At 42.8% G+C, this 24023-nt stretch overlaps 1 protein-coding gene across 3 annotated transcripts in view; it reads right to left on the reverse strand.

Annotated features, from left to right (window-relative positions):
* Positions 1 to 399: 399 nt before the first annotated feature.
* Positions 400 to 24023, reverse strand: part of NEO1 (neogenin 1) — a 247473-nt gene continuing 223849 nt past the window's right edge. The window contains exons 23-29 of one of the 3 annotated variants that reach the window (XM_006888320.1): positions 18367 to 18511; positions 12111 to 12349; positions 11254 to 11346; positions 8350 to 8508; positions 4461 to 4724; positions 2045 to 2181; positions 400 to 1239 (exon numbers count right to left, since the gene is read on the reverse strand). In XM_006888320.1, the coding sequence (XP_006888382.1) occupies positions 1156 to 1239; positions 2045 to 2181; positions 4461 to 4724; positions 8350 to 8508; positions 11254 to 11346; positions 12111 to 12349; positions 18367 to 18511 (1121 nt within the window). In that variant the 3' untranslated portion in view covers positions 400 to 1155. The remainder of the gene's footprint in view (positions 1240 to 2044; positions 2182 to 4460; positions 4725 to 8349; positions 8509 to 11253; positions 11347 to 12110; positions 12350 to 18366; positions 18512 to 24023) is intronic. The other 2 variants (XM_006888321.1, XM_006888322.1) reach the window with 2 other exon arrangements.

A 24023-nucleotide genomic window follows, 5' to 3' on the forward strand; every position in this document is an offset into this window, starting at 1 on the left:
GACAGCAGAAGAACACAGGCTCCACGCTTTGCTCTCTGGTCTCCCAGGGCCTCAGTGGGTGCCTGCTCTGCACCACTCTTGTATCTGGGGCCTGGCAAGGACAGCTTTCCTGGGGTGTGGCCAAAGTGTGAGGATAGCTAAACCCATGAACCCACCTATTGCACAGGATTTTTAAACCAGATCCAAATGAAAACTTCAGTTGCAAGGTAGTGACAATAGAGATGGACATGCCAGGAAAGAACAACGAAGATGCTTCCATTCTCTGCAGGCTTCTGGAAGAAAGGACAATGACCAGAACATTCACAGAACCTCAGCCGCCCCTCCATTTCCTAGTCCCAACCCCCACCCCATGCCCACCCCAATACTGAAACTGCACAGAAAGCAACAAACAAATCTTTCCAATGTTACATTTCACCCAAATAGATCTGTAATCTCACAGTGATGAGAGGAGAAAGTCAGGCCTTTAATAATTATAATAAAAAAATAATAATAAAAAAAGCTTAAACAGCAACGCAACATTTCCTCCCTCTTTAAAGTGATGGATTAACAGCTGGCAGAGGATGCAATGACTCAGAATGAAAATAACAAAAATAACAAATATAAAAACAAGCCAACCCTTGGAACAACCCACACTGTCAATGACTTTCCGCACATAACTGAACAAGCAGTCAACCGTCGACCACCTGCGGAGAACACCATGGACGTCCATGGTTCTTGAGAGTGTGTGGTTTTTGTTTTTTGTTTAATGGTAAAATAAAATAGGACACAAATAAAGTTGTACGTAAAAGTCAATGTCTACACTCCATGAAGGCGATGCAGTTGCAGCTCAAAGACGCAGCAGCCGGACCACAAAGTGAAATCTGGTTGCCTGTCTTGCCTCTTCCCCGGACGCGGAATTTTGGCCCATGGTGCCCAGTCCTGGAGGGTCTCAGCAGGTCAAGGGGAGCTGCCTCAACTCGGCTTCTTCCAGGCGGACCGGGAGAAGGCAGGTGGCCGCGCCTGCAGTGACTCCCGGAGGCGCTGGCTCGTCCGCTCGCTCGCCCACTCTGTGTTCTCAAGTGCTGTCCTCTCGTATTCTGTACAATTCCTTGCTTTTCAAGGCTAAGTCCCAAGACCTCTAGACTCAGGCTTGGAGTCACGTCCTGGTGAAGGCTGTCATGCTGTCGTGATGGCATTTAGGTCCTTCATCAGTCCTTCCAGGTGGGCCATCTCTTTGGTCAGCTCATCTGGTTCGTAGCTCTGCAGGGAAGAGGACATTGTTACTGTGATGACATGGGGGCCAGCCAGGCAGGAGAAAGGCCAAAGTGTCGAGTGTCACAGGACTGGCCCCTAAAATCTAGGCTGGCCAGATGATTCAAAACAGGGATGACAAGGTGTGCTCAACATCATTAAAACCTTAAATGAAAACCATTAAAATCCTGGGGTAGGAATTACCCATCTCCTCAGGTTATAAAACTGTCTTCCTCCAACACACTTCTTCAAGGTCACAGGTTAGGTGACTGTGACCTTGCCCCTGCCTCTATCTTGCTGGTGTTGACACTGCTGGTGTCTAATCCCTGGGTCTCTGGGGCCCAGCTTCCCTCTCCTGTGCCCTGTGCCTAAAAACATACAGGCAGCACATTTTTCAAATGTGAGAATGAAAGTCCAAAGGTGAGGCCTGATGTCTCTCTGTATTTACAGCAACCACTCGAGCATTTTCCCCTCAAGTGAGGCCATAAAGCAGGATGAAGGGTGCAGGAACTAGAGGATGGCTCAAACCAAGAACAGTGGCTCAGAGAGAAAGGAGAACTCTGGGAGGCAGGCTGGAAGTGAGGGGGGAAAAAATCACTAGCTGCGCTGGTGTGGAAAGTGGATCCAAGGAACCCAGAGTGTGTGTGAGGGCGAGCTGACCAAGGACCCACGCACAGAGCTCGGAGATGTTCCACACAGGAGCTGAGTGAGGGGAGGCCTGCTTCCCAGTTCTATGTGGTGAGCCTGGGCCCGCATGCAGCACCAGCTCAGCGCACACACAGGGACTCGCTGGGCTCATGGCACCTGCACTTACACTCTCGGAGTCTTCCAGCATCCTCGTGGTCTCCTGCACCTCGGGCGCACTGGGCACGACCACTGGCATAGGAGGCCGGCTCCTCCCTAGAGTCCCAATGGAGGCTGTCTTCACAGCGTGAAGGTGATGGTTCAGAGCTGAGGAGGAAAGGACACCATCAGGTGTATGGGTGGCCTGCTCACCAGACCCAGCTCTCAGATCCGTTCCCCAAAAGGCACTGGAACCAGACATAAGGAAGAAAGCAGTGCATTCAAGAGGCCAGAGTAAATATTCCTTTTGGCCTCAGAAAACAATACCCTCGTGCAGAGGCTCTCAAAGTATAATGGTGCAGACTCTTGTCAGATTGTCGGTCATGTCAAAACTTGTTTTATAATAATGCTGGTGTTGCTATGTGCCATCCAGTCAGAAACAACCCTTCAGCACGTTTTCAGAGGCTGTAAATTGCATGGGAGGAGACTGCCATCTTTCTTCAGAGCAGCTGATGGATTTGAACCACTTCCCTTTGGGTTGTCAGTGCAACTCCTTACCACTAGGCTAGCAGAGTTTCTTCATAATAATACTAAGGTTATTAATCATTTTCCCTTTTCACTGCACTGCCATTTGTACTGATAGTTCAAAGCCTTTATGCTGAAGCCTTAGCACGAATCAAGGCAGTGGCACCAGACCGTCCAACAAAGCCATACACGGATGTGGACGTGCATTTAAGATCATTCCTAATGAAGCAGTAAGCTCAATCTATTAAATATCAGCCAACTGAGTACACGTCTTTTCAACATTCTGCGTGATGACTGGAAAGCAGGCACAGGAACGAGGCTGCCTCACAGAGAGGCGTCTGTGGTAGTGAGTTAGCTGCTGGCTGACCTGCCACCTCTATCAGGGAGTGGCACTGCTGTGCCCAATAAAGACTGGCAGGCGTGCGGGTTATGTAGACTTTGACACTTGGTAGACATTTTCTAGAAAAATTAATGAAACAAATTTGTTACTGCAAGGAAAACAATGGACTGGATTTATTGCCACTGGTAAGTTTTTAGATGAAAATTAGAATTTTTAAATATTTGAATCTGTTACCATGAGCAAAACAGCACCCCATAAAAGCCTTTGGTGATATTAATGACTGTGTTCTTAGATACTGTCTAATTATGTCAGTAGGGTGCTCTGGTGGTCCAGTGGGTAGGAGGTGCACTGCCAACCCAAAGGGAGGGGTTTCAAATCCACCAGTCGCTTCATGAGATAAAGAAGGGAAATCTCCTCCCTTATGATTTCCAGCCTCTTGAAAACCTGCTGGAGTATCTGCTATGGGTCAGTGCCTACTTGTTAGTCATGAGTGAGCTTTTACAGTGTTAATGTTAATATCTGGAGGATCTATGGAACTTACTGAACCAGTATTTTCCAAATGACTAATTTGCATTGTTTCAAAGTCATGTCTTCAAAGCACAAGATAGAACAATGGATTTTAATGAAACATAGTGAGAAGGGTTTATTAATATGGCTTCGGGTTCCTTTTTAGAAACTGCCACCTGTTGTCACCTTCTCACTACTTTTTTTTTGTTTTGAAAAATAATGCAGTAAAACCTGAGAAATGTGGAAACTGTGTAAGGCAAACACTTGTCAGGGGAAGAAACCTCAAACAGCTTCCATTAAAACAAAGGCTGCACACTGTTGACGGTGAAAAGCTTTGTATGACCTGAGAAAATAAAGCTGGGTTCTGGCTCTCACAGGTTCTGCTGCAGTTACTTTCATAAATATATGCTACTTATGTTAACATCCACCAAAGGTATTACTATTTTTAAATGAATTAGTATCTAAAAAGTCAGGTTTACTGGTCCATACGGCATATGTAAAGAAAAATTCTCCCATGTTTTCAAGAACTTTTAAGAACATAAATGGGTCTTGAGACTAAATATTTTGAGAATCACAGCCCAGGCTGAGATAAATCACCTGAGGCAGAAGTGATGGGACAAGTGCGCCTGTGTGGTCGGGCCTTTGCTGAGCTGTCAGAACTTGAGAAGGTCACCTCTCTGTGCAGGCTTCATTTCTCCACTCTGATTTCTTCTTGTTTCAGCATCCTAGGAGGCTAATTTTGGCCTCCCTCACTCCTAGCAGCCTTATGGAGTAAGGCAATTCCAGGAGGCTGTTGTAAACGACATCTCTTGTCCAATACTTTGCCTAAAACTTGCTTTCTGAACCACCAAGAGTTTTGCACATAAAACACAATTCAAAAGGTCAACCCTTGTCTCCACTTCTCTCTGGTTCCTTTGTATTTCCAAAGGGGGGAGGGGGTGTCACGTACTCCCTGAGTGGGGCACCAAAACACTGCTACTCTAAATTGCTGGGATAAGCTTGTTAATTTTTTCAAAGCAGAGACTTTTGGCCCGTGCCTGAGCTGGAGGGCACCTGTGTGGGTCTGCTCTCTCACCTTGCTGGGACAGCAATGGTGTGCTTGGCAGTGCGGGATCGTAGGTGGGCGGCCCCGGAGGTGGGATCGCTGGCACAGCAAAGCTCTTCAGTGGGTGGGAAGGGCGAACATGGGCTGTTGGAAGACTCTGGCCTGAATCTTCTTCTTGAGAGCTGGCCAAATAGGAGGAGCTGGTAGCACCTTCAGGATCCTGATGATCAGTGCAGCACGTCTGAGACGAGGAGGCTGGCATGGTGTCAGTGCTGGGGGTGTTTCGAACGGATTCTACAGCAGAAAAGTCCAAATGTTAGCATTTCTTTTATTATTAAAACACATGCAAAGCCCAACATTTTGGCTACTTCTATAACGCAGCTCCCTAAACTAGCTGAAAATAAATAGGAGTCCAAGAGAACACGGGTGAGCATCACCATCAACGCTCAGAACGGACTAATCTAAGAGCCCCAAGAAATCCTGTTGTCAACCAGCTGTTCCAATCTTTCCACCTACACAGCCAAATGGTTATAATTAGAAGTTTAAAGTTCTCCTCTGTATCTATTAGGGAACACATGTAAAAGTTCCTGGGACAACTGTTTATTAAGACACAGCAAACAGAAAAGAAAATGAAAATTTCCATTCACTGATCAATAGTCTTGGCAGACTGACCTTTTGCAGGCAACCACGCCCAGTGAGCACGCTCACCTGGGCACCTGGCAAATGCCTGCTCAGCCGTGAGGGTGCTGCCTCCTACAGGGAAGGTCAAGGCCATAGGCCCTGCATGTTCTCTCAGGACCATGGAAAGTCAACAGGGCAACAGCTAAGTGAGACCCAGACAACAAAATGGTCCAGACAGCTATGCACAGTTTTTCCACCATATCATATGAGGCCATGCCAGCCCAGAGAAAGAAACGGGGAGATCAGCCTGCAGAAGGGAAGTCAGAAAGAAGATGATCATCTCAAAATACATGAAGAGGTTACAGAGCTGTTCTTGAGTAGGGGCAGAAACAACACTGGCTTCGGAGACAGAGACCTGGGCTCTGTTTGGCACATGCGAAAAACCACAAGCTCACTGCCACTGCCTGTAAATCACATGGGAGGAGACTGACCATCTTTAGATTTGAACTACCAGCCTTGGGGTTGGCAGTGCACTTCTCTCCCGCCTAGGCCACCAGAGCTCCCGTCCAGTCTGCTAGTAGTTGGGTAATTTAGGAGTCACTGAGTTCCTGTGAGTTTTAACTCGTTCATCCGTAAAACTGGGAGAACTGTACACAGTTCTGGGAGGAATCAATGACAGTCAATGAGAGATGTGCTGCTTAAATAACAAGGTTCTTTTCTTTTTAAACTAGTGAATGCCTTCTCTAAGCCAGCCACCAGACCATGAACATGACATCTTGTTTAATCCTCTTAACTCAGGACTCCTAAGCTCATGCTCTGAACCATCACATAAAATATTGTCCTGTCTTGCCCAAAATTCACCTAGTATGAATCAGGCAGGCCTTGACAGTATGAGTGCGAGTTCTTCAGTTTAAAGGTCCCAGGGATGGCAGGCTATCTCCCGCCCCCAAGTGCCCACACTCGGCTTTGTGATAACCCCAGCCTAGCTCATTTCTCAGTCTCAAGAGGAGTGCACTGAGGATAGCACTTCCTACGCTTGTTGGAGTCAGCATCACCACAGCTGGGGAACTGTGGGCCCCAAATCTGTGATTTGCAAGTTAGGAAGTGTGGTAGTGCAGGGAAGCAAGTTTACAATCTAACCTGGTCACACAGGCCTCCTCCTGGCTGCTTAAAATGCCTTTAACTCGATGTATACAGCTTATGAGTACCAAGGGGAAACCAGGACTGCACAAATGAAGTCAGCCTTGACCAGGTCACTTTACATGACAGAGGGTGTCAGTCACAAGGTGTTAGCTTTAGGTAACCCCTGATGCTGGTCTTCAATGACCTCCCAGGACAGCTATTCTGGAGTAACAACTTCTGCTTTGGTGACAGGCCTAATTCTGGATCCATTTCCCTTCCAGTTATTTAAGTTGCACAAAGTTCATGAGATACCAGGGCTCGGGAAGTCATGGTAGTACGGGGACTCGGGCCACTTCTCCATGCTTGCTCTACATTTCAAATCAATCCCCAGTGAACCTAGCACTTCAGTTTTACTTTCTTCTGTCCTCTCTCGTCACTAAAGCAAAGGGCCTTTTAGTAATCAATGACATTCAGCAATGGCGATCATTACTGTTTTTCCTCATTTCACTTTCTGGCTAGGCCCACAGAGAAAGGGACTTTCATGAAATCAGACCCTTCAAGGAAGGCTGGGTAGCAGCTACCATGCTTCCCTCTACTCCTACCCTCTCATCTTAGCCCAGGAGGACAGAGGAAGGGGTTCAGCTGGCCAGGAAGAACGAGCCTGCCTGCAGACCCACATCTCAGAAAATGACAAAGCCTGCATTTTGAGATGAGCTTTGGAGGGCTGCTTCCTGATCCTCTGAGATGAGTTTGGGAAGCAGACTTCGTACAGCGGCCTGCCTGGAATAACTGTGGTTCTAAAGGCAGGCTTTCAAACCTGATTTGGAGGAAGATAATAGCAAGGTCAATGTTTAGACACAGTGCGTACCTTTGGGAGTTATCAGACATCCTCAAATGACCTTGGATCTTCATTTAATGTTTTGGGTATATCTATGGTTGATCAGGACTTGGAGGAGAGGAGGATGCTACATTTATTGGTAACCCAAATTTCTACTATAAATTATAGGGGACCCAGACTTCTACTATAAATTATGTGGTTATTTCAACATAGAACTCACTTAAAAGTCTCTTACTTCTAAGCACTGCCAAAAGTCAGTTTTACCAGAAACGTCACTGTTGTCATTCTGGGCTGCCAAGTCAGAACCAAGTCACAGCTCACCTTCTGGTGGGATTTCCCACAAGTCGAATGGGAGGAGATGCCCACCGCTCTCTCTGAGCAGCTCGGTGATCAGAACGACTTCATTTTGGGTTGGCAGTGCAATTCTTTACTCATCAGGCCACCAGAGACACCCCACCCCGGAACATTAGGCAACTAGTAAGAGGCAGATTTCATGTGATGAAAAAGGAGTGTATTGTAAATATGAGAAGTTCCTACAGTTGTACTTTAAAACCAAGGGACTAGAAATTAATTTCTTTTTGGAAATTAATTTTTAATCAAGGAATGCTAATACTTAGTATTGCCCTATAATACTTACACTATCATCCTCTGTGGCTTACTCTTTTCCCCTTAAACTTGCTTTGATGTGGTATGGTGACTGACCATGCCCCGGCACCTTCCTTCACCCTCACTGGATTGCTGTGCTCATTTCCTATCTGTTTTTCAGAGAGAAAGAACTCTTGCCTGTGCGTGCCTCCCTAGTTTTAACACACACAGCAGACAGCCTGAGGTGTACAACATGCGTAAAGTGAACCAGGCCTCTGGGTTAGAAACCTCCCTCAACTGCTCATTGCTCGTCAGCTGTGGTTACTCTGATCCATAAGTAATTTTCACTTTATCGACCATCCTACCGTTACGAGGACTGTGTGGCAAACGGAATAACAACCTCTGGTGTCTGAAAATCACCCTGAAATCCTTTCAGATTAAAGGAAGAGAACAATTAAAAAAAAAAAAAGACTGAATTAAGATTAGGTTTATGGCACAAGAGATGGTAATGTGAGGAGAGTTACTGTTGTTTTTTTCGAAAAGAATACAATATGCACTGAGCATCTGAATTTAAGAAGAAAAACAGGGTGAATTTTACAGAAGCAAGTCTGAGCCAACAGCAGAAATATCATGGTAAATAAACAACATTGAGACAAATTCCAAATCCCTTTTCTACGCAGGGCAAGCCCTTCCCCATCTCAGCGTGCCAATCGTTGCGAGGCTTTCCGTCTGGGCTTGAGCCTTATCTCTCACCTGTGGAATTGGCCCTGTCTGAAAGGGACATGGCTGTGCCTGTGGGCCAGGGGCTGCCCGGGTGGCAGAGATGACTGCGAGCTGGAGAAGCGAGGCTGCTGGAGTGGAAATGATGGTGAGGGTTATCGAGGGAATGGATGGGATGGGCACTAATCACAGCTGTGAATGAACACAAGACAGAGAAATGCTTAACATGCTTGCACAGACACACACAGATCACAGTTCAATAAACATTGTTGCCCCGGCCCACCTCCCAGGCAATCCAACCACTGTTTGGGCTTTTTTGGTGGCAGCTGACTAGATTTAGACAATCAGCTAAGAATTCTCCAGTTTTTAAAAAAATGGACTATTTGTATACATGCACGTATGTATGTCTATCTAGCTTTCTGTTATGTGTGTATGGGTTAAACTGGAAGAATAAATACTAAAAGGTTAGCAGAGAGATTATTTTCTAGACAACAGTGATCAGGGTTAAAAAACACTTTTGACTTATCTGTATCTTTCAGTTCTTCCACAGTAAACATGGATTATACGAGTTATTAAACATATCTACTTGGAAATGTTCTGAGCTATTAATTCATAAGCAAATAAATGATGGCTGAGGTTTCTAGCAGTGCATTTTAACACAAAATTACAGCTACATTATGTCAGAACTGTTTTGCTTAATTTCACCATTTCCATTGGAAGTGTGGGCACATTATTTATTTGAGTGCAAGAAAAAGGACAGCTCTATTTTTCTCTATTAAAAATATTGAAGTCCTTTCTCTTTGAAGCATATTCCCAATTCATTCTGCCTTTTCTTAATTACTAAATGAGGCAAGCAGTAGGTACTTAAGCTGGGTGCCTGAGTGACTGTTTAAGCCACTTTCCTATCTTAAAAGGAACACAAATATCACTGAAATTTCATGGCCCATGTTAGTACTAAAAACACGAACAACAGGCCTGTGGCACCATCTCTGACTGTTTCCAGTCTTGTGCCTCCATCACACCCACAGAGATTCAACATACAACTTCACTGTGAATCCAAACCCCTCTTTAATCAAGCTTCAGTATCTATTCCAGAAATGAAAAACGACAAAACCAATCAGAAACTCGATTTCTAGAGTAAACTTAACTGTTGCTCATTCCCTTAGAGAAGCTATAGGAATAGAACATTTAAGGTCCAGAGAAACGGCTCTAAATCTCCAAACAGGCAGTGCTGACTAGGAGCAGAGGTAGTCTTTTCTTCTCTAAGTCAGGGCTTCATAAACTTTGTGGTTAAACTTAATTAGCCCTCTGGAGCCCATTAAAATGTTCCCTGTCACCAGGTATCTCCCAAGACCTTTGTGGAGTCACTCAATGTTATTGTGGTAAAGAAGAAACCCAGCTGGTGGATTGGGCCACCTTTATACTCAAGCACCAGCAGGCTCCGCTCCCCCCCCGCCCCAAGCACTGCACAATGAAGATAAGGGGAGAGAGATGGTGGATGCATGAACTCACACCTCCCTGGACCTGGGGAAGCCCAGTCTGTGGAAGAGATCTATGTCCGTGAGGATGTAAGACTATTTCAAAACCCAAAGATGAAAAATACAGTATCTGGGTACTTGGTTTCAGATTTCTCACCTAAAATATTCCACTCTCATCTGCTTTGAGAGGCACAAATTAAATGTTGTTAAATCACAGTATTATATGTACTCTTTCCATCAACTGGTATAAGGTATCTTCTTGGCCCTAACACAGCTAAAAGCACTAACTAGGAATAGGGAAAGACAAGTCTTATGAGTTTGAAAAATAGTTTAGGTAAGAGATAAGTCTAACACTAAGCAGAGTCAGGTTCTGATTTTGATCTTAAAAGATCAAAAGCAAAAGGACTGGATGAATTTACTCTTTTCATGCAATGTGTCTTTATATCTGGGGTATCCATCCAGGCATTTCTTATAAAAAGAAAACCATATTTCCTCCCTGCATGCTTCCAAGCACAGGCCTTGCTTAATTGCACACGTGCAAACTACTTTGTGTAGTTTGAGTAGATCCTTACTGTTTAAGGGCTGATTTTTAGTCTAGTGTCTTACAAATTTGTATATGGCCAGTTTGTGTTCACACGCATGCAGACACCTGTAGGCCTGAGGGGCACTACAGAGGCTGAATGTTAGGATCCTTTTCAAGTGCAGGTGTCACTGCACCTGTTGGTGCGTGGGATACCCATGTCTATTTAAATCACTGCCACTTGTTGACAGAGAGCTTGTTGCTAGATGTGAAATGAGAATTAAATAGAAAATACAAAAATGCATTCATGTTAAAATGAGTAGTGACCTACTGGATGTTTCAGGATTTGAGTCTATGTTTTTTATAGAGTCAAGTCTTACTAGTCTACTGGTCACCTTAGACCAACAACTAATACCTCAACATCAACAGTGTTTGAACCTTCCATTGGAAGTTGAACGGGTCAGTGATTGAATAAGGCTGCTTTCCCACTCTAAGATGGTACAGGGATTGTCACGTGGAAGCCCCACTAAGAAAGCCTTCTCTAACTTGAAATCACAGAAGGAAGAGACACAGAAATCTGAGCATAAGTAATTCATGTGTTCCACTGCTTAACATATTTTGAATATATAACATTAATGCAGAATATGTGTCAGGAAACCTAGGGAATACCTGTGACACCTGGCTGTCCTCCATCTTGGCCTACAGGGGGGGCCTTTCCTTCTTCCTGGGAAACTCAGAAAACTGTCTTTTTAGCTTATTTACTTAAACACTAAAGATGATGGTCTCAAAAATAATACTTTATTACAAAATATGACCAATGTCTGCTATTTCTGCCCCCTAGATGTCAATGCTTTTGTAAAAGTCCTTTTTGTGTTATGATTAAGTAAACTTAAAGAGACAATTCATAATCGCTCCCCAATATAACTGGTTAGGACTTACGCTGGGGTGGCTGAGAGTCAAAAGGCATCATCATTTTTGGTCTCATTCCCCGCCTTCCAGCCAGTGTAGACATGCTGTCTTCTGATTCATGCCCTAGAGAGCAAATCAGAGATTGGTTACAAGTGTGTGCCCTGGGCCTCAATAGTAAAACATTTCTAGTGGGGGACTAAGGTCTCACAAACAATATGGTAAGAGGCACAAAGCCCATCTGCAGGAAGTGAGCTAAAGAGGAAGTGATCATTAGAACATAGAGGAGTCCCTGATGAGAGTCAGTGCACATGACACAGTGCTGCTGACCAGGCTTCAGTGGGGCGTCTGTGAGTAAAGATATTCAGACCAAGAACATTGTGATCATCACAATGACAGCTGAATTCCAACAGAAAGGATGGAATGAAACACACAGCCACAGGCCGGGTTCCCACAAATACGTGAAGCCTGCTGAGGGGTTTAAAGGTGTAGAAAGTTATATCTTCCAGGCATGGAATCTCTACCCCAGTAACAAGCTGGTGATTCTCCATCAACTGATAACCACATTCCCTTATTTAAACCAAGCCTCTGTGTGTTGCTGAGTACCATCGAGTCGGAACCGACTCATAGTTGACCCTCCAGTGCGTTTTTAGAGGCAATTAATTGAACGGGAGGAGACTGCCCTTCTTTCTCACACAGAACAGCTGTGGATTCGAACCGCATGCCTCTGGCTTTGGGATTGCAGTGCAGATTCTTACCACTAGGCCAAAGAGCTCCCTAGGCTTTGTATAGGAAGCTCCAGATCTAAGCAACTTTAGAAAATAGATAATTACTGAAATGAAGACAGTCTGTGAACATATGGGGGGAAACGTCTGCACTTAAAATGGCACCTCTGTATGAATTCCGCCTTTGATGGATATTGCTGTCCAAGGAATTATCAACAGGCGTGATGTCTTGAGAGTTCCTTGGGATCGGAGTATCTGTCATGATGGGGTTTGGGTCTGGAGACTTGTCGATGGGCTTCAGCTCCAGCCTCTCGTGATGGATCCAGAGGTCTGGGGGCTTGACATCTTTGGAATTCCCTTTGTACTTGTGAGAGCCATTCACTGACTTGCATGCAGCTCGTTTCCTAGGCACAAAATTGAGAGAATATAGTGCAACAATGAATGAATGGAAACCCAAAATCTCTGTAAATGTTTATGAAAATTAATAAAATATAATTATAGAAAAAAAATTGAGAGAATAGTTGTGTGTTTTAGTAACTTATGGACATATTTGTCAAAAGGCTTAAATGTCTAAAGTTGCCTTTGTGAGAGATGTTTCAAGGAAAAGAAGAAATTTAAAAACATAAGTAAGCTGTTTATTTCTGGGAACAGCAGAATCTCTTTACTTCATTCATATACTTCATGTATTAGCGGTATCTCTCTCTCTCTTTGCCTTCAAATGGGAACTGACTCATAGCTGACCCTCCAGTGGGTTTCTGAGCCCTTAATTCACTTGGGAGGAGACTGTCCATCTTTTCCCTGCAGAGATACTGGAGGATCCGAACTGCTAAGAGATGTGCAGCCTTTGGGTAAGCAGTTCAACTCCCCGTGGATCACACCACCAGAGCTCCCTAGATACACATGCAACGTATATTTTAATATTGTCTGTGACTACATTTTTGAGTATCAAGAGAAGATTAAAATAGCATTTTTACTGAATAACCACTAAAGCAGAATTTTTGTCCACAAATTTCTAATCAGCAGAGAAAAGACAAAATTAATTACGACTATGAAAATGAACTCGTGGTAGCATCAATGATTTACAAAGAGGAAGGGAACAAACGACATTGTAGTAACTGAAACGGAGACTACAACTGGATAGTTACGATGGAGAAGATGGCATTTATTTCTCTGAGTTGTATTTATCTCTTCACTCACAGTCAGCCATTCCACAAGCATTTATTAAGTACCTCATATATGTCAGCCCCTGGGCTAAATCCTGAGCCCTCATAACACTTTTAGTCATGGGAGGAAGAAAGACATTGAACCGCTATTTTAGAATGTTCTAGAAGCTTCAAGAAGTGGCAAAGGGAGGAGAGGAAAAATCAGTAAATTAGCTAACTGACATATATTAAGCTAGATGAAGGGAAGGTTTATCTCCAATAAAGAGGTAATCATAAAAAATACCAAGTGTTGCAGTAACCTTTTAATTATTGGATCTAAGGTGAACATGAAAACCTGGAGGAAGAAGTAACATTTAAGCTTAAACCTAAAGGGATAGAGAGTGCATTTCAGGTAGCAAAATCCGATCAAGCCCACGCCCTGAAGCACAGTGACAGCCTGGTATATAAGAAGGATAAAGGTGGTAGTGAGTGGTGGGCACAAATGGGAGAGATAGGCACTTTAATGATGTTAGAGAGTGTCTGATTAAAGGGCTGTTGAGATATGCTAAGAGCATGAACTCCCATTTATGGGTAACAAGTCATTAAATACCTTTACACAGGAAAGTAAGGAGATAAATTCTGAGTAAAACATTTACATCAGCTATGGCTTTAGTGGGTGGGGGAGTCTCAGCTGTGACCGATTGTGGCCTAGGGCAACATGAATGTCAAGGTAAAGTAGCAGAACTGAAAGCTATTTAAAACTAAAAAATAGGAGGACCTGATGAGTAAATAGATGTAGAGCTGGGGAATGGGTGAAAGAGAAAACTAAAGGCATTTCAGCCGTTTACTAAATTGAGAGTAATGGAGGACAAGCAGGTTTGACAGGAAAGATTATAAATTCTAACCTGGACATGCTGAGACATTCCAAGGGAAATACAGAAGAAGTAATTAGGTATGCAAGTCTGATCCTCAGAAAAGAGAGGTCTTGGCTAATGATGGAAATATAGGTGTAGCTGGAATGCAGATACCAAGTGAAGTCATGGGAGTAGATGAGTTCATTTGAGAAAAGCATAGAGGGAGAAGAGAGTTAATCCGGGATCAGGAGGCCCTGAGAAGATAGGATAGTTCACAAAAAAGACTATACAAGAGAACATATCACAGAGGGAAAGAGAGAATGCTTTAAGAAAAAAAAAAAATAAAAGGAGTAGAAGACTATTACATACTGTTGATAAACAATGCAAGATGAGGACTGAAAGTGCCCGACTTAACCAATATGAACACCATTGATGATCTCAACAAAACTAATTCTGGTAAAGCAGAGGCCAAATCCACATTAGAAAGAAATGAAATATGAGTAGACAGGAAAGGAATGGACAAGCGAATGCATGTAAATATTCAAGAAATGTGGTGAAAGGTAAGATGAGTTGAGAAGCAGCTAGTGGTAAGGATCAGGCAACAGAGGAAGGATTATAATTATTTGTTCAGGTAGAAAAGGCATGAACATGTGTAAATGCTCAAGGTGGGCAGAGAACCAACAGAGAAGCTGGCTATGCTGGATGAGGTTATCACCCACTACAGGTCTTAGAGAGAGAAGCAGCAGTAAGATCCAGAGCATAAATGAAGGAACTGGCTTCAGAAGGGAGGAAGTGCACTTAGGAAGAGGAGGAAATGGGACTGTACTACCTTGCCAACGCAAAGGCACAAGGTTCAAATCCACCTGCTGCTCTGCAGGAGAATGATGGGCAGTTAACTCTTGTGCAATTTACTATCTCTGAAAAGCCTCTGGAGGGGCAGCTATGAGTTGGTTCCTACTCGATGGTACACAGCAACAAGAGCAACATAGAAAGGTTTCAGATCGGATAGTGGCATGCTGAAGTATAACTTTTTATTGCTAGTTTCTTAACAGTTTATGAAGTCCAAGTCAGGTCATCTGTTGAGCGTGAGGACGGAAAAGAGAGTGTGCTTACAAACAGTAAGGGGTTTGACTCTTAATGCTCTTAAAATGTGAGATCGTAATACTGTGTAAGCAGTTATAATTTAAATAAGAGTTATTTCAGGGATCACAGAAGTGTAAGAAAAACTTACTTGTTTTCGTCAATGATTGAGGAATCACTCAGAAAGCAAACTGCTGGGGAAAGCCCCATGAAGACCTGACGTGATTCTTTTAAACAACGACTAATGAATGGGGTTTACAGATTCAAATACAAACATAAAAATTCACAAACATTTTCCATTTCTTAACATGTGGAATCAAGGGTCTTATTTTTTTTTCCATTACTGTGACTTAACTGTCCCAAACACCAAGGCTTTTCCATTGGTTTATTCTTAGAATCTTATTAAATAAAGACATCAAGATTTTAAAAACTAGGAATAAAATCAGGTTAATAAAGGCAAATAAATAATTGACAAAGAATCTTGTGGAAATGTCTAGAGTAGAAAGAAAAGGAAACCTTTGAAGCTTTCAAGACTTTTATATAATACGAGTCAAGAGAGGTATAAGAGGCAATGATTAGCTGCTTTAGAAAATGAACACCATTCTCTTGGGAAAATGATGTAATGAAAGCTAGTGGGAAGTAGCTTCATTCAAGCAAAAGAAAGAAGAATTTAAAAACATCACATAGCCAACAGAAAGTAAAACGGTCACTACAGCTGTTTGTGATTTCAGCTACAGGGTAATCTGTACTTGTCCTGCTTAGTGAAAACAAAAATGTATCACTATAAAATATACTTGCCTTGTCTTAGGCTGACCAAGTCAGATAGGTAACCGTAAACATGACCCAAAACTTCTTTATGGAGCAACACTCCCATCTTATGATCTTTTAGGATATTGCAACTCAAGTCCTTTGGTTGCTTATATTGGATTTTATTATGGGCCATGCATGAGTCTCTGTTTTTGGTATCTGTCCTGCTGACTAGGTATGACCTGGTCGAGGGTCAAGAGTCCTCTGCAGTTTAGTGTGGGTTATAATCAAACAAGATAAAACTGAGCCCCTCTGTTACCTGCCACCATTATTCACTGGCCTCAACCACCAGAGAAGACAGTCAGAGATAGGAGCCATTTGACCTCTCTGTGAGATTAATATGCTAATTATGGGATCCTTTTTTTTTTAATTCATGGGAAGATACTACCCCCACAACCCAACCAGAAAGAACTTCTATACACGTTAGCTCTCTGATAAATGATTATGTGTCTGAAAGAAAAAAGGTACAGTTGAAAAATATTCTTAAACTTTGATTTGGAGTAATGAGGCTTTGGTTTTCTTTCATCTCAGTTGGCATCTGCATGATGAAGCTGTTTGGAGGAATGTCCACACACTGCCGTGTGCTCAGTTCACAACTGCACATCTAACTGCAGGGAAGTTTACCAGAAATGCAGGACATTGCCCCCCAGATTGACTCTCTATGTGGCTCTAACTTGAGAGGTGGAGCTAAGTGAACTGTATCTACTTGGCAATTTTGACCCTGGGTTTCAGTTGGGTTTGGCCAATAGAAGGTCCTCAAGACATTGGGGTAAATATCTCAGTCACAAAAGGACAAATACTGCATAACACCACTGTTATAAAACAGGACTCACACGGGGGTTGGGGAAACTAAGAAAAGAAGGGATTAATAAAGAACACTGATGGAACAGTTGAAGGAAAGAACTGTTTAAAAGGAATATATGATTAGGTATCAGGATGGATGGCGAAGAGATTGAGAGTGTTCACAGCTTCAGTTTGCTTGGCTCCACGGTCAACACTCTTGGCACCAGGAGCCAGGAAATCAAAAAACGTATTGCGATGGGAAAGTCTGCGGTTAGGGACCTCTCTAAAGTACTCAAGAGTAACGGTGTCTCTCTGGAGACTAAGGTGCGCCTGATACAGGCCATGTTTTTGCAATCACTTGTTATGCATCAGAGAGTTGGACAATGACTAGGGAGGATAGAAGGAGAATTGATGCCTTTGAGCTGTGGTGCTGGAGAAGAGTATTGAATGTACCATGGACTGCTAAGAAAACAAACAGATTCATCCTGGAGAGGATTAAACCAGGCTGCTCCTTGGAGGCAAGAATTCTGGGGCTTCGCCTGACATACTTTGGACATGTTGTAAGGAAAGACAGGTCTTTAGAGAGGGACATCATACTGGGCAGAATGGAGGGACAGCGCAGGAGGGGAAGACCCTCTATGAGGTGATTGATTCAGTGACTGGGGTAATCGGGATGGGTGTGTCAGAGGCAATGAGATTGGCACGGGATAGAGCAGGGTTTAGGGCTACTGTACATAGGGTCGCTATGAGTCGCAAACAACTCGACGGCACATAACAACAATTATTTACATGATAATAGTCCAGAATAAGAGGTGCACAGCAAATAGACGGGGGGGGGGAGGAAAGAAAAAAAATTATGCGACAATAAAGAATATTTTTTTTTTAAAGTGAACTGAGGTGGGTAGGGAGGAAAATGTGCAACAGTGAACGAATGAAAATCCAACTTTTCTGTAAACTTTCATTAAAATCACAATTAAAAAATTAGACACTGTGGCTAGGAGATGTTTTTGCTCCCACTCCCACTCTACTGGGCTAGAGGTCAGCAGTGGTTACATTCTTCTACCAGCACAGCTCAACCGATGACCCGTCTTCTGAAGTAAGTAGAAAACATCGATGAAAATTTACCTCAGCAAGCCACTACCCTTTCTACACTGGCAGTAATTATTCCCTCCTCATCCTAAGTGCACTTCTTTCCATCTGAAGCCTCAGATCTCTGAACTCAAACTCCTCCTCTTGCCCTTTCAGGCCAAAGTGTGACAGCAGATTATCACACCTTTAAAATCCGTGCCTGACTGCCTTTACGCCACCTATGCTTTTGTTCTTTAAACTTTAACTGCGCCATCTCTTTCCAGCAAGGACTTTGGCAGCTGTCATATATAACAGGAACTTCAAAACCAAGAACTATTTTCTAGTTCCTTTTAATGTATCTAAAATGCCCATCTTTAATTCTGTGCATAATTCCTAGTATAGAAGCCAAACAAAAGCAAATGTTTTTTGTTGTTGTACAGTTGGGCCGGAACTGACCCCTATCTGACCCTCTAGCAGGTTTCCAGAGGCTGTAAGCTGCAAGGGAGATCTTTCCCCTGTGAAGCAGCTAGTGGATTCAATCTATATGGCTGAGGGTTGACAGCACAAATCTTTAGCACTAAGTTGCCAGAGCAAGAGGAGTAAAAGGATTCTCAAAACATAAGGCTGCGGGGCAACAGGAGTAAAAGGATTCTCAAAACGTAAGGCAGCATGGCAAGAGATCCTTACTTTTTCTGGTGGGAGGTGGTGCGCCTGGTGCAGAAGACAGCGATGATCACGACCACCACGATGGTGATGACTCCCACCGACACGATGATGACCAGCAGCATGTTGCTGTCCAGTGGGGACGGGCTGCCGTGAGGACTGTTACTGCCTGCAGGGGGGAAATGGTGTATTTGATAGTGTTAGAGTTATAAAAAGAACCCCCTGGGCTACAGGACCACACTATGTGAGCCCTGTGATAACACTCATCCCTCAGCCGTGCACAGAAGTGCCTTGTGAACACGAATGTCTCCAGAGTAAGGCTTTCTGGAGAGCTAGGATTCTGAGCACAGAGCATCGTACGAAGGTGATGTTCAATGAACACTTCACCAACTACACGGAACGCTCTGACTTCCAAAGGCTCACATATAACTGAACACATAAAGGCTCATCTTCATCTCTCTCACGTCTTACAGCTAACCCTTTAAAAAGCATCCTGTGCCAATCAACTAGTCTTCTGACTTCTACAACTGTATTAAAAAGATATTCATATAAAGTAAACATTTTTCTACCATAAACTATCTGAAATTATAAAATCACTTGAAAATAAATTCTCTCTGCTTTTAAATTGTGAAACCTGTGAAAGCTGGAACCTGTGCATGGCAGAAACCTGTCAGAGAAGGGAAACTAAAATGATTTTCTACTAAAAGAAAGTAAAGTACAACAAGCATTTCTCTATGGTAAATCTTCCCTTTTTGGCTGATTTACTCAGCACTGGCTTCAGGACTGATTTACATACTTTCAAGATTGACTCTATCTCATAATAATTTATACCATACTGCTTAACATGAAATCAACAACAAAGAAAGAAAGTGAAAGGAGCTCTCGTAGTGTAGTGGGTAAGGACTGGTGCTGACAACTCAAAAGCAGGTAGTTTGAATCCATTAGTTGCTCTGAAGGAGAACAATGGGCAATTTCCTCTCATGAAATTTAGAATCTCTGAAAATCTGCTGGAGGGGCAGCTATGAGTAGGTTCTGATTCAATGGTGACGTGCTTTAAGAGTTTCAACAGAAAGAGATGGCAAAGTGGTATGATTGTACCTTGTTCAAGGCAGAAAATGTGCAAGACCATGAACAGCAAGGCAGCCCTGCTGGGTCCCAGGTCTCACAGGTTTCACTATATATTGTCTGTACAGAGTCAATCCTCTTAATTATCTTCAAGAAAAATGTAGGTCAGCACATATATTACTTTGACAAGTATTGAGTAGTTAAGATATAGCAGTCATTGTTCTAGGTTCTAGGGGTACAACGGTGAACAACACAGATGTGAATGTTGAGGGTAGGAACAGGAACATATGCTAAAGAAATAAACTGTTAATAAAAATGCTGAAAAAACAAAGGAAAATGAGGGGATATGGAGTGACTGACTGGCTATTTTAGATTGAGTGGTTAGAAGCATCTGGAGAGGTGGCATTTGAGCTGAAATAGGAATGATAAGGAAGCTTCCACCATACAAAGCTAGGAAGAGAGGGAAAGGGGTGGGGGGAAAAAGGGAGGAGAGAAGGAGAAAGAGAGAGAGTGACTGATTGATTGAGAGATTGTGCAAAGGTCTTAGGATAGAAGTAAACCAGGCATGCTCACAGAAAAGAAAGCACAAAGAGATTTAAAAGTCAAGGGAGAAGAAAAGAGTTAAAGATGAAGCTACAAAGATGGGCAGAGATCAGACCATGCAGAACTTTGAATTCTTCAGATTTTCTTCTATGTTGTTATTGGGGGAGCTCTGGTAGCCTAGTGGTAAGAAACTGTAGTGCAATTCCAAAAGCATGTGGTTTAAATGCACCCGCGGCTTTGTGGGAGAAGAACAGGTAATCTCCTTGAGAGTAATTCACTGCCTCCGACACCCGCTGGAGGGTCTGCTAAGAGTCAGCTCCAACCTGAGGGTACATCACCAGCACATCACCATCACCACCACCACCACCACCACCACCACCACCACCAAAACAACTGCTGTTATTAGTGCGCTCTGGTTGTCTACTGGTAAGAAGTTTACTGTCACCCACATGGCACACACTTTGAATCCATGAGCAGCTCTGAGGGGTGAAGATGGGCACTCTCCTCCTATGTGACTTTTACCCTGTGAAAACCTCCTGTTGCTGTTCAGTTATGAATTAATTCCAACTCAAAGGCGCATAATAACACCACCACACACTGTTGTTATTATGTCCCTCTGTCACTGCTTACAGGATGAGATCCAGGCCTTTTAAACTGAGCTCTATTTTGGATCTTACAATCTTCCGGTTTTTGACACTTAGATTTTGTAGCTTTCTACCTCATTTATTAACATATGCATGTTCATATTATTAGAGGTGGGCAATCCTAGGACATAAATATAAGCACCATGAATAATCTGCAACCTTTGCCTCTCTTTTTAAACATCCAGAGTTGTGGAATGGTGGGATGAGCTGCTGCCTCGCTGTGCAGTGACTCTTCAGTGAAGAGGAGAAATCAGGAAGAAGCATCCTACAATCAGTGATGCTGCGGAAGAAATTTCTACCATGATGGCACTGATCTGGGAATCTGCAAGTTTTAAGTTTCTAAGGTGATTCTCATACATAGCCTGGCCTATAAATTTAGAATCTTACACTCACTGTAGGAATCTCTTCCACAACCCTGGATTAACTGACCCTCCACGCTCAACCACCGGATTTTATATTCTACAGCTAAGCCCAGTACTAAATCTGGGGCTGAGTTAGAAGGGCTCAAGAGCGTACTCTTCTATAGCTGGTTTAATCACTCTTATATATAGTTTCTGGGGAAAAGTTAAGCATACTGAAAACCTAAATGGCACACATTGACCTTCCTTAAGAAAATGACATTTTAATATTCAGGCAGGACTATGAGCCTAGGGTCAATAAAATCATACATACCATTCATATCAGAGCCAGACTTTACAGAAAAATTTTTACAACAGTGGGAAAGACACTGCAAATCAAAGGCTGGAGGTTAGGGCATGAGAGGTAACTAGAGGAAGTGGTCATTCTTTTCCGGATGCAACAGGGATGAGCTCTCTCTTAACTGCCTTCAACCTCTCAAATCTAAGTTGTACAAATGCCTCCTTCTAAGACACAGCACAGGTGAGCTGCCAAAGGAAGCATCAATGTCACCACCACAGGCAACATTAGAAGGCACTGCTTTAGGCATCACCTGGACTCCTGCAGCAACTTCCTAGTTATCTGTAATACTCTTGACCTCTCACCTTATTCTTCACTGTTGTCACAGCAATAGAGCTGCTGTTAGATGTCATCAAGTTGGCTCTGACTCAAAGTGACCCTGCATACAAGAGCATGAACCTTGTCCAGATCTTGTTCACCATCACAATCTCTGTTGTGCTTATAGCCCATTACTATAGCCACTGTGTCATTGAGGGTCTTTCTCTTTTTCACTGATTCTCTTAAAGTAATACTATATAGTAATTTTCAGATATGTTATTCACAGGAGAAAGCTTGAACTTCTTAGCACTTGCACTTGAGCTTCTGACGGACTGGTTCTCACATGTCTTTCAACCCAATCAGCATTGCGTCTCCAGGCAGTGTGCAACCATGCTGTCTTATACTGCCATACCTTTGCACATGCTCTAAGACTTGGAATGCACAATTTCCTACCAGCTGTTTAGCAATCTTCTGAGCCTCCTTTCAGACTTGAGTTGCATGTCACTTATGAAGCTGTCCTTGTCTCTACCGGGCAGTTTGTCATTTATGCCTTTTGCTCCATGGCCTGTCACATGAAGTCTGATCTTTTAATGTATGCATGCAGGTGTGAAAGAAAGGACAGAGGAATCTCTACTCTTTTACAGCTGTAACAAACTATGGCTAGCACATAAATGTTAACACATATACTTTAGAAAAAGAGAAACTCCTAACATCCTAGAATTCAAAGCATGAAAATTTCTTGAAACATACATGTTTGGACTGGCTCTCCTAAGAATAAGTTGGTTTCATATTAGTCTGGGGATATCACTTTAATTTAAGCAGATAGTTGGAGACTGAGAGATCACTGTGTTCCTACAAATGAATGGTAAGTTTCTGGAGGACAGGTCTTTCATGGTCATATTTTTATCTGGGCATGGGTGAGAAGCCTGTAATGGTCACTTTTGGTAACTATTGGTAAGGAGCTACACTGTCAAACCAAAGGCAGGTGGTTCAAATCCACCAGCTGCTCTACAGGAGAAAGATGGGCAGTCTCCTCCCATCCAATTTAGTCTCGTGAACACCCACTGGAGAGTGAGCTCTGGGTTGGTTCTGACTCGACAGTACATAATGACAATTTTGGAACATTTTGCCATTTTGGATTTCCACATCTCATACAGAACCCCATGTCTGTTAGGCTATATGTTACAGAAAAGACAGAATTAGAAGTCAGGAAACCTCAGTTTTGGCTTAGGACTCTGTAAAGTAGTTGGCAGCCCCAGGTATCTTAAAAAGCTACTAAGAATCTTTTAAATTTATTGAGATGAAAACATATGGAACAAAACATATACTAAGTCAACAATTATCTCCATATACATCCAGAGTATCTTAATATGTAAAATGGGAACAAAGACTATCTGAGCATCTTGTTTTACAGTGTTAAGAAGATCAAACATGATTTAATGTATGAAAATAATTTAAAGTGGTGAACTTCTATAGTAAAGGAGGAAAACATTAAACTAACTAGAAAGAACAAGCTCATGGAATAGTGAGGAGAGTGAGAAGAACTTTGTGGAATTCTCACACAAAGCACACTACTGTACGTAATCTGAGAAGAACGTGATGATTCTCAAACAGATCTCTGATTTCTTCTGGGTGTTAGCTAATCTCCCTCTTATCAGAAGGTTTATTTCTGAAACTTGTTATTGTGTACCCTTGACTTGGAATTGACCCACAGCTGACTCTCTAGTGGGTTTTCAGAGACAGTAAATCATACAGGAGGAGACTGTCCATCCTTCTTCCACATAGCAGCTTGTGGATTTGAATCATGTGCTTTTCAGATTGCAGTGTAGCTTCTTACCACTAGGCCACACCAGAGCTCTCTGATCTCAATTCTTTTCTCAAGGCAATGGGCAAAAGAAGAATCATTTCTTGAAAATTTATCTGAAAAAAATAAATCAATTTGACCTAAAGTTGGATATATGGGAAAACAAATATTATTTACGGATCCTATCTAAGAAGAATAATTGCTAGCATGCTCCTTATGGTGAGACTAAGATTTATGTATGCTGGATATGCTATCAGGAAGGACAGTGTCTGGAGAAAGACAGCATGTTTGACAAAGGAGGTGGTCAACAAAACAATACGAAACGAAACGAAATGAAATGAAATGAAACAAAATAAAATTCCCACACTCTCAACAAAGTGGCCTAAAAAATAGCTTTAAACAGCACCAATTGTAAAAATGTTGCAGGCTGGGCAGTGTTCTGTAGGTGAGGCCACTAGGAGTTGGGGTCCACCTTATGGCACCTATCTGCAACAGCAACACAATGGGCTAACACTGATGTGGCAAACCAATTTATGGAAAAATGTCTCAAACCTAGATGTTTTAAATGAAAGAGAGTTAAGATATTAGAATCTACCATATACAAGGTGCAAAAGATATTTTAAGATTTGAACAAAAATAGGTTCATGCCTAGAAGTTGGGCAAAAAGTCAC

Source organism: Elephantulus edwardii, unplaced genomic scaffold, assembly GCF_000299155.1.
Source record: "Elephantulus edwardii isolate Elephantulus edwardi_28Jun2011 unplaced genomic scaffold, EleEdw1.0 scaffold00066, whole genome shotgun sequence".
In the NCBI taxonomy this organism is placed as follows: Eukaryota; Metazoa; Chordata; class Mammalia; order Macroscelidea; family Macroscelididae; genus Elephantulus; species Elephantulus edwardii.